This window comes from Strigops habroptila, chromosome 1, assembly GCF_004027225.2.
Source record: "Strigops habroptila isolate Jane chromosome 1, bStrHab1.2.pri, whole genome shotgun sequence".
Lineage (NCBI taxonomy): Eukaryota > Metazoa > Chordata > Aves > Psittaciformes > Psittacidae > Strigops > Strigops habroptila.
In genome coordinates, this window is record NC_044277.2 from 20,634,107 (window position 1) to 20,645,474 (window position 11,368).

General features: G+C 49.0%; 1 protein-coding gene across 1 annotated transcript; it reads right to left on the minus strand.

The window, feature by feature from the left end:
• Positions 1-279: 279 nt before the first annotated feature.
• On the minus strand, positions 280-3,137 carry ODF1 (outer dense fiber of sperm tails 1). The gene is made up of 2 exons (XM_030510439.1): positions 2,905-3,137; positions 280-691 (listed from the first exon to the last, which is right to left on the minus strand). The coding sequence occupies exons 1-2, from the start codon at positions 3,135-3,137 to the stop codon at positions 382-384; spliced, it is 543 nt and encodes a 180-aa protein (XP_030366299.1). The 3' UTR covers positions 280-381.
• Positions 3,138-11,368: the final 8,231 nt, after the last annotated feature.

Sequence of the window (11,368 nt, forward strand, 5' to 3'; positions counted from 1 at the left end):
GAGAAGTGTCCTTATAGGCATGTGACTGAGGGTAAATGGTGCCTTTCAGTCTTTGAAATCCATGAGGTCGTATGCAACAGCAACGCCTGCCCTGAACCACACTACCTCCAGCTATGCCTTTGGTACCCAGCAAGTGGCTGCAAAGTATGCCCAAAACTATCTTTGCATCTTCTTGCTGGCACCAACTCCCCTCCCCCTTTTTGCCCACTAAACCCCTTCAAGATGAGGCTCACACACACATCTGCTCAGTGTTCTGCCTTTTATTTAGGAAGAGGCCCAGGGAGCTGCTGGTGCGTGATTAACGGGACAAACCTAAAGCTGATGGAGAGGAGAGATGTGGCAGAGGAATGACTGTGCCTGGGTGTTGCTCCCTGCTGTGGCTCAGCTGCTCGGAAGACAAGGGCAGCATCTTACTGCTTCGATCTTCAGAACATTATTGGGGCACAACGAGTAGGTCACCTCGTCCTCACTCACCCCCGGCGGCAGGCTGATTTCCTGACAGATGTTTTTGTAGTTATACTCCTTCCCTCTTGAGGTGGCGTACTCCTCCTCGTGCTCCGCTACCACCTTCACCTTCCCATCTTTCACCGTTACAGAGACTTCCTTGGGATCAAAACCCTTCACGTCCATCAAAGCCAGAAGTCTGTGATCATGGAAAGAATGTACCATCTTGTTAAGCCTTCTTTGCATGCTGGAATAAAAACAAGAGGACAGCCTTTCAGTCCCACTCACAGAGGAATGCGTGGACCACCTTAAGGACAAGAGAAATAAATAGGAAACTACTGGATCCATATACATGCCAATGCACAACACTTGGGGTGGTGTCTGCACCGTCAGAAGGAGCTGCCACCCGCACGCCACAGCAGTGAGGAGTATTGCAGTGTCCCCTCTTGGGATGGGGCAATTGAGGAGCTGAAAAGCTCTTTCACCTAAATACAGAGAAGCCAGCGCTCCTCTTTCACACATACATACCACCATGAAGCCATGTGCATCCATCTTACACCTTGTCCTACATTTTAAACTGCTACAATAGATCACATTTTCTAGTGAGGAGTTTTGTTTAAAGCAATCTGTGGATAGGAGACACATTGGCAAAAAAACCCCAAACCCCAAATGCTCCTGGAGAGCTGGGCTGGAGGCTCACTGAGCCATTAAAATGATTTCTAATACTGTCAAACAGTGATTCTGCTCAACCAGAAGGCTGGCTGCTATTGAAACCATTTGTAAAGTAGGCAATGGAAGGGTCACCTCAGATACAATAGCTAAATTGGACCCAAGGCACCAAATTAAAAAAAAAATGGGTGTAATGGAAGAGGAAATAGGGCAAGCAATGAGGGAATGGGTATGACCACTAAGGCAAGAAATCCCTAACGAGTAGTTCATTAGCCATGTACACCCATTTCAGCAATCCCGCTTAAAGCCTGCAGTGATTCAACCTGGTGTGGTGATTTTGGGATGCGTTTTCTGTGCTCTGTGAGAGCTGGCTCCTCCGCCTTGGTCTGGCTCCTCCTGATTCCTTTGGTCTTTTTTTATATTGCTGGTCAGAGGAGAATAAATGTGCTGAGAAGAGTTGGAGCTTCCCAGCATTTTCAGTGGAAGGGGATAGGTGAATTCCTCAGCATGACGGGCTGAAATCCTGCTGTAGTGTGGTTTCAGATGGCAGTGGTATGGATTTGTGTTCAAACCAGCAAGTTGTCCCAGGTGTGGCAGGGCTGGGGGCAGCCTGGCGCTCAGGGAGACCACGCCCCAATATCCTGTGGCCCATTCTGAGACCCCCCCCCAGCTTCCACTCAGACTGAATTTCTATTCCTTTGTCGGGATTTTGGTGTGCAATGATCCTGCAAGGGGATGCTTCACCTGCCCAGCTCTGGTACCGAACACACAGGTGAAAATCTGGATGCAGAGACCAGTGCTTTAACATCTGGGATCTGAAATCTGCTACTCGACGGCCCTGCGTGGGCTGCAGCTACCGGATATGTCTAAACTGACCCCACAGCAACTTTCAGTTTTGCTGAAGTCAGTGTAAAATTAACCCAGAAGTCAGTCCCTTTTCCCTCTAGCTTTGTTGCACCCAGTAGATACACACATGGCAGATAGCGATGGTACCTACTGCGCCATGAGTAACAAAAATGTCACACTTTTAATTGCCAAGATGAAGGTCTCATCATCTCCAGGCGCAACATAAGTGAACTCAGAGGCTTGAGTCTGGGGAGAAAATACCAATGTATCAAGAGACTTCTACTGCTGATGATGGATGACCAAGGGACTTCTTAGTCATTGAGATCTCTCAATGTTTGGTGGTGCCTTCACCCAAATGGTAAAGTTTTATCATTCAACAACTTGCTGTAGGGCTACCTTTGGTTTTATCTCTACTAGACTCAATCTTGAACTCCATTAACGAAACAAAATCATCACACCAGTGGTCAAAATGGAGATGTAGAAGTCCTGACACTTATTCCTCTTACTGTATGAGATGTGAAAATATGGACACAGGTCTGTGGTGTGCTGCACCCCACCGCATGCAGTCGCATTTTGGCTACTTATGAAGATAATTATGTTTTACCAGATTTAAACTGATTTTATGTTGAAGATAGACTTTGTTCCACAACTGAACAGCTTTGGATCTTCTTGTATACTTTACTTCAGACACAGTTTGCGTGATGGTTAATATCACAGCACCATGATCCAAATCCTTTCTGGCGCAGGTGCTGCCTGCATGGCTCCTCTGAGGCTGCCTGGCCATGCCTTCCCATTCCACTTTCAACTAACTTCTCCAAAAGTGGCTATTTCTCTCCTGCCCTGCTTATCTGTTTACACCTCTGCTCCTGGTTTTGATGCCAAGCCTCCCTTCATCCTGCCCTAAAGGGTGCGGGTGCCTGCAGAAAGTAGGGAAATCCCGGATACCTCTTGAGTTCCCGCTCCACATCCATCCTCGCGGTGATGGCCCTTCTCTCCCAGGGGCAGGCATCGGGCTGGTGCAGGCAGCAGGGCCGTGCGTGGTGCGGGCAGCACGTAGGCAGATCCTTGCGGAGCTGCCGCAGGTGCAGGTCCAGCAGCCTCATCTGGCTCTGCATCTCTCTCTCCACCTGCCTCAAATCCTGCCTGGCTTCTTCCAATAGGCGATCGTGCCACGACATCGTGCTGCAAAGCGCATCAGGGCTGCGGCCGCGGCAGCCTGCACTTGCCAAGGGAGAAAAATTGCCTCAAGTTCTGTCGGAGGTGAGTGTATGAGCAGAGCTGGAGGTGCTCCTGCAGCCTTCCACCAGGCTCATTGTGACATCGTGGCACCGCTGACACGTCACAGCTCCACGGTTGCCATGGGAAGCACAGCCCAGCTCCACGCACAACTGCACCTTCCTCCCACTGCAGCTCCCACCATGGACCAGGGGAGCCCATGGCAGAGGGACATGCTGGAGGGCTTGCGGCATGGCAGGGATGTGTGTGCAACGGCCGGGCAGTGGAGCCACGGGCCATTGGGAGTGTGACTTGGGTGAGGTATCATGCACAATGCTGCTTCAGCATGGCTGTCCATGCTGTTCCCCTCTCTCCTGCCCTGGCACACCAGTATAGAGGGAATGCAAGCTGTCCCTTTCCACTCCAGGCAGAAACCCCCATGAATACAGCCCAGGTCTCCACTCAGGCTTTTAACCTTGGTCTCCTCTTGAAAGTCGGGGGGATTCCCATTCCCAGGTCCTGACCACCACTGCCTTGGGAGAAGGGAAATAAATGCACACCCAGCAGCGGGCTGCTGACAACCTACTTAAAAACCATGGCCCACTGCAGCCTTCCCCTCCTCTCTGCCTTTGCTGCTGTTTACCACAGCCTCAAATAAAAGGCGTAAATTAAAGAAAGCTGCAACTGCTCTTTATGGCTTTCCCCTATTTGCAAGTGCTTTGCACAAGGTATTGGACGGTGAAGCCTACACGCAGTTTTTGCTGGCACCCAGCGTGGTGTTAGGCAAAGGCAATCAGGAGCATTGGGATGGTCTGTGGAGCGCTGGCACCCCTGGGAGCACCACCAGCTCCCCCAGTGAGTGCCAGGGAAAGGTGAGGTGCTCACGGTGATGTCCGAGAAGCGGATTCGTGCCTGGTGTGCAGTAAACCAATTCCACACACTCAGGAGAGATAGTGTGTTTATTCAGGCCTGGGTGCTTGGTTGGACTTTTCCACACATCAAGCGCACCCAATGCTGGCTTTCCCATTGCAATTGTACACAAAATTACAAGATAGTACACTCCCTGTTACAGCAATCGGTTGTAATCTACATAGAATTATAATATTTGCTGTGGCATTCCTTCAAATCTGCTCAGAGGAGGGGTCTTCACCTGGGCCAGAGTCTTTTTGACCTGTGGTGTGAGTTTTAGTATTACAATGAAGGCAGTGTACTTCAGGACACCTTAGAAAGTTAGTTTCATTGCCAAGTTGGTTAATCGAATGGTCACTTTGCCTGGAGCAGACCACTCGATCCAAGCATTGAGCTAAATCGCCCCATCAGAGTCTGGGGGTACAGACCACAGGAGCCATTACAAAGCAAAGGCACCAACCAGGATGACGTGTGTCAAAATACAACTTCTGCAGGAAAAGCAGCAGCTTGAAAATGATTTGAAGTTAAACTTCCCTGGGGCATGAAATGAGGGGGATCGAGGATTCACCACGCACCCCACAGGAGAGCAGGCAGGCTGCAGGCAGAGGTGCTCATGGGGTACATCTTTATCTAATGACAAAGTTTGTCACCAACAATCCTCTTGAGGGGAAACGTGCGATTTAATGGTGATACCACAACAGCAACAGATTGCATGGACCAAGTTTTCCCTTACAGATGCCAAGCTGATGGTCTGGGACTCTGTGATGAATGTAGCAAGTCCTTCTGATCCCAAGGCTTGATATGTCAATAGGCTGGAGAGAGGGACATAGATGACCCATAAACTGACTTCAGTTTTTGGCTAAACACTCTAAACCATCCAGAATGTAGGCCTTGCCTCCCTCTACCTCCTCTCTGCCTTATCTCTCAGCCTTCCCTCATGGTTTTGCTTCTCTCTGGAAAGATCATGGTGCAGTTGGCATCTTCTGCAATGTCACCGGGAGCAGGTGACTGGTGAGGCAGCTATGGACGTCTTAACTCAGTGCTCAGTCAAACTCCCACAGTCCCAAAAAGCCTGTTGGGCTCACACACCAGGCTTGCTGTTTAGTGGGCATCAGCTCACAGAGTTTTTCCATGAGCCTCCAGGATGACAAGCGGCTATAGGCCACTCCACTCACCATGGTGTTTGCTGTGCTAAATACCCAAACAAAAACAACCTCCATGGTGCCTTGTGAGAGAGATGGTGGCCATGGACTCCATTGGGCAAGGGTGGTTCACCTCCTTCCCCAAAGCGGGGCTAGAGGCAGGTGAAGGATGAAGGTCCCAGTTTCTTCCAGCCTACCCATGGGCTAGGGTGAGCAGCTGTGTGCCACCACCACATACCACCAGCCAACAACATGCAAGCTCGCTCTCTGCCAAGGCCATGAGGTCAACCTCCTGAAGGCAGGTGCTGTGTCTTAAGGCATCACCATAAACAGGTAAGGAGACTTTCTGAGGCTACTGGGCCTCCACCAGAGACCCGCATCTGCTCTTGCAGGGTAACGAGGAAACTCAAGGCACCTCCAGGTTAGAAGAAAAAAGAGTAGTGCAGGTGGAGCTGCTAAGGAGACATCTCTCCAGCAAAGCTGGAATAAGGGATCACCACCCTTTGCCTTTCACTCCCTTTCTCCAGCTGGTGAGCTGCAGAGGTGGCACAGGAACCAGCCATGTAAATGGGAAGTGGAGCCACACCAGTGTGAAACAGCTTCTCCAAAATGCCTGCTCCTTTTTCAGCCATTTCTGAAAACACACAGCTCTGTAACAAAGGGTTGGGCTCCTGACTCATGAGGAGCTGTTCAATTTACAGAAGCAGCTCACTCCGGAGGCAAGCTAACGTGCCATGTGTTCAACAAGCATTTCTTGACGGGCTGCTTCCCACAGCCAGAGCCACGACCACTCTTCCCCTTCCTCCTCAGCTCCCCTGCACTGACGTACTGCCCTGGGCTTGACCAGCCCCAGATGGGAGCAGGCTGATGGCTGAGCCAGGCATGAGAATCATGCTGGGAAGCATCACCCACCATGAGTAATGCTGCTGGTGCCTCTGGGATGTATCAGGAAGAGCTTCGTGCTGCAGGAAGGTGAGCTGCTCTGTAATTATTTCCTGTGAGCTGCGGGAGAGTTTGCCTGCCCTTCTGGGCACGGATGAATAATTACAAGCAGAGTAACCAAACACGTGCAGGTGACTTGTCCAACATCACCCCTGCTGAGCTAGTGACTTCTCAGGCATGGGGAAGTGGCACCCACGTTTATGTGGGTCCGCCTAGCTGGCCCCACTTGAAAGGGGCACCAAACATGGCTGAGAAGGTATGTGGATGGATGGGAATTGCTTTGAGCACAGGTCAGCTCCACCTTGAAGGTGTGCTATCTGTCATTTCAAGAACTAGTTCAGCTCCATTTCCCTAGGGGAAGGAGGGACTTCTGCCATGCGGTATGTTACTCCAGCTACTGGTGGGGTGGTCCCAGTACTCCCTCTAGCAAAGAAGGTCTTTTAGTGGTTCTCCTTCACTGCAAGTGGTTCTCCTCTACTGCAACCCATTGTTGTAAATGCAGCGTGCGCATTGCTGGCAACACACTGATATGTGGATGCTGCTGCAACATCAAGAATTACAAGGGTAAAAGTGCTCTGGTATGATGCAGGCTTCAGCTTAATCAGGTTCCTGGCTGGTAAAGTCAAGGTGAATTTTGACTTCTGCTAAGATCAGGCAACACGACGTTTGGGGCTGCCAAAGTGAGTTCCCTTTCAAGCCTAACTTGCAAACGCTGTTTTGAATTCGTTTTTTCTTATCAGTGGAATAGGACATCCTCCAGCTTTGAGTCTGCTGCACTCCTAGGGAGCCTGAACAGTCAGATCTAACCCAGCGTGAGGAGGAGGATGATGAAGGACTGCAGATACCACAGCATCCATCTCTGATCTGGCCCTTGTCAGTCTCACAGATTGTCTTCAACACACTCCCACAATGATCTTAAAAGCAAAAATCATAGAATCATAGAATCATAGAATAGTAAGGGTTGGAAAGGACCTTAAGATCATCTAGTTCTAACCCCCCTGCCATGGGCAGGGACACCTCGCCCTAAACCATGTGGCCCAAGGCTCTGTCCAACCTGGCCTTGAACACCGCCAGGGATGGAGCATCCACAACCTCCCTGGGCAACCCATTCCAGTGCTTCACCACCCTCACTGTAAAGAACTTCTTCCTTATATCTAATCTAAACTTCCCCTGTTTGAGTTTGAACCCATTACCCCTTGTCCTACCACTACAGTCCCTAAGGAAGAGTCCCTCCCCAGCATCCTTATAGACCCTTCAGATACTGGAAGGCTGCTATGAGGTCTCCACGCAGCCTTCTCTTCTCCAGGCTGAACAGCCCCAACTTTCTCAGCCTGTCTTCATACAGGAGGTGCTCCAGCCCTCTTATCATCCTCGTGGCCCTCCTCTGGACTTGCTCCAACAGCTCCATGTCCTTTTTATGTTGAGGACACCAGAACTGTACGCAGTACTCCAAGTGAGGTCTCACAAGAGCAGAGTAGAGGGGCAGGATCACCTCCTTCGACCTGCTGGTCACGCTTCTTTTGATGCAGCCCAGGATACGGTTGGCTTTCTGGGCTGCAAGCGCACACTGCCGGCTCATGTTAAGCTTCTCGTCAACCAACACCCCCAAGTCCTTCTCTGCAGGGCTGCTCTGAATCTCTTCTCTGCCCAGCCTGTAGCAGTGCCTGGGATTGCCCCGACCCAGGTGTAGGACCTTACACTTGGCTTGGTTAAACTTCATAAGGTTGGCATCAGCCCACCTCACAAGCGTGTCAAGGTCCCTCTGGATGGCATCCCTTCCCTCCAGCGTATCAACCGAACCACACAGCTTGGTGTCGTCGGCAAACTTGCTGAGGGCGCACTCAATCCCACTGTCCATGTCGCCGACAAAGATGTTGAACAGGACCGGTCCCAACACCGATCCCTGAGGGACAGCACTCGTTACAGGTTTCCAACTGGACATTGAGCCATTTACCACAACTCTTTGCGTGCGGCCGTCGAGCCAGTTCTTTATCCACCGAGTGGTCCATCTATCAAATTGATGTCTCTCCAATTTAGAGACAAGGATGTTGTGCGGGACAGTGTCGAACGTTTTGCACAAGTCCAGGTAGGTGACGTCAACTGCTCTGCCCCTGTCCATCAGTTCCGTGGCTCCATCATAGAAGGCCACCAAATTGGTCAGGCAGGATTTCCCCTTAGTGAAGCCATGTTGGCTGTCACCAACCAACGTGCCTTATCATGTTTTCCAGGAGAAACTGTTCCAAGATTTTGCCAGGCACAGAGGTGAGGCTGACTGGTCTGTAGTTCCCCGGGTCTTCCATCTTCCCCTTCTTGAAAATGGGGGTTATATTACCCTTCTTCCAGTCATTGGGAACTTCACCTGACTGCCACGATTTTTCAAATATGATGGACAGTGGTTTAGCAACTTCATTCGCCAGCTAACAACTTCATTCGCTAGCTAAAATATCCCAACACAGCTAACTCAAACACAGCGTAGGTTCTCTGGCTCATTGTTTCTGAGCCCTTTAGCATCCCTGGCTGTCAAGATCTTCCTGACACGCTTGAAGCCAAGAGCCTTTCTATTAAAGTGTGAAAGCAGAGTAGAGGGATGGAAACTGGAAGATGTCCTTCAGACCACTGCTTACTGCCAGGTGTGACTGCCTTTCCCTGTCCTCACTGCAGAGCTCCCCACTCAGAGTCAGGGGAGTCTATGGAGATGGAATTTAGGATTCTCCAAACAACGTGAAACTTGCAAAAAACCCCTCAACCCTAAACCTCCCAAACCCAAAACATAGCCCTAGGGCTGGAAGCACTGCTGCCTTCATTGCCCTTCCAAATATAATGCCTGAATAAACTAGTTCTTTCAAAGCCTCTCTTGGTCTCTTTTGAACAAGCACAGATCAAGTACAGCAAGTACCGATCAATTCAAACAGAGTTTGCTCAACATATTTTCAGACCTAGCAGGTTTTGACAGTGTCTGACATCCTGATTTACAGATATCAGCCAGGATCTCTTAACACTCCAACCACATTCTCAACCACGGTGTAAGGATATCACTTTAAGCCCAGTCTGGACTAACCCTCGTACAGAAAGCCAGACATTGCATAACTGTGAATGCATACAGCATACAGAGCACTGCAGCTGAAATCAGGTAACCATGTGCTCAAACGGCTAATAATGATCATTTTTCCCTCTCCTAATTTCCATCTGGAACAGAAGTAATTAGCCATGTAACTGTGCACCTATGTGTCCAGCCAAGCATTGCTGAAAGGCTTGGAGCAGACCCAGGGTGTCAGGCTCCAGCTCAGCCTCCTGCTCTTTGGAGTGGCACTGACTTCCCATACGAACCTGTAGAATTAACTCCTGGGGATGGCATTTCTGGATTCCCAACACACTATTTATGTAAATGAGACAATCCTTTGATATCCTCTTGGTTTTACCGACAGATTTAACACTCTTTAACCTTTATGGAAAAAAAAAAAGTTATATCAATAACTGCTTATTACATCATTCCTCAAGGAATTCTTTCTCCACTTGAAACTCATAATGGAGCAATTGAATTCCTTCAATTCAAATTTAAATCATTTGTTGAATATTTTACACTGACTCACTTCTCACTCTCCTGCTCCGACACTGATGCTTAGTCGGCTTTAAAGGAGTTTTCTTTTCCTTGTTTTCCTACTACTGTCCTAAGGTGTCTTCCTTTCAAATAATGCTTCCCACATCATCCTGGGCTCTCTTCCACTTCTGTTCTCCCACTAGCACATAGCAGCAAAGACCCAAGAGACAGCCATGCTTTCTTACACCTAAATGAATAGATGTCACAACTAGAGCCATTTCCAGATGCCCATACTACATTTCTGTAGCACGAACAGGAGGACTGCAGTAGCCTTCAGACCATAAAACTGCTCTGAAAATCCCCTCACCTCAGCTTCTGTTTTCAGCCAACATCACTGTATTCCTACTGCTCCCATTTAGCTCAAATAGCTCAGCAAATGGCCTGTCTGGTGCCCAGAAGAGATGTAAATTGTGGGGCAGCTGAAGGCAGTGTGCTATCTGTGCTTTCCAGCTCCCAGGTGAATGAACAAGAGAGGTGGGTATTACCTGGCAGTGCACAACTTGCCCTGGGGGTACAAACTCCCACTTGAAAACAAGTGCCAAAAGCCATTGGTGCCTGTGCAGTTTAGTATGTAGGGTATTTGCTGGGCCTTGTTCTTCCTTTTTAGGTCCCTTGTCTACCTAAATGTAAAGAAAGAACAAAATGTTATTTGCTATAAAAAAATGCATCTTATGCTGTTAGTTAATAGTCTGACATCTGCTGCTGTTCAGGACAAATGAACAGCAAATGAAACTCAGCTTTGCTGCAGGAGTTCAGTGTGCTAGTGCAATGTAAGAGAGAACTCTTCGTGAGAACGCTCTCATTTCTCCTCATGAAGTGTTTTCTTCTCATGAAGTGAACATCCATGTTCACTTCCACAGAAAATAGCTCGTATGTGCCAAGGCCACCTTTTGTTTTCTCCTCTGCAGGGTGAAGGTAAGGCCTACCCACTTGTCAGAGATATGCCCAGGTTACTCGAACGCCAGTGCACCTCTGCGTTTCCAGTGTGCTTAAGAAAGTATTTCCCCAAAAGATGGCGTTGGCAATAGGTGCTGCCGCCCTGGAAGACAACCCCGAGCATCCAACAGGATACGAATGAGAATTCCCTTTGTGGCAGGCATGCTGGGCTGGCTGCAGCATCTCTGAGCACAGGAAGAGACCTGCCTGTCAGCAGGGATCACTGGGCTTCCTGAGGCTTATGCAAGAATGCTTACAGTTATGCGAGTCTCAGAAGTCACGTTTTCTTGGGAAAGTTGATTATTTCAAATCTCCTTTCATTCCAAATTGGAACACAATAGAAATATCAAAACCAAGCTCATTTAGGCCCTTTGTTTAGAAGCTGGTGTTTTGATACTTTATGGGATTCATATCAAGTTGAAAAATATTTAAAGTGCTTGATAATTCTGCGTATCTCTGTGAAATCAGTGGTTATGTGAAACATTTCCACTTGCATTTGTTCTGCTAAGAAGGAAAAAATCTGGCAGTTTTAATGAGAAATGAGTTACCAAGTAAATCTGTACCACTCACCAGCATTGGCTGGACACTCCAGACTAGTAACAGTATCTTTCTCTGCCAGTTCTCACCACCAACCTCCCATCACTTCTGTGACAGCTTCTCTCTGCAT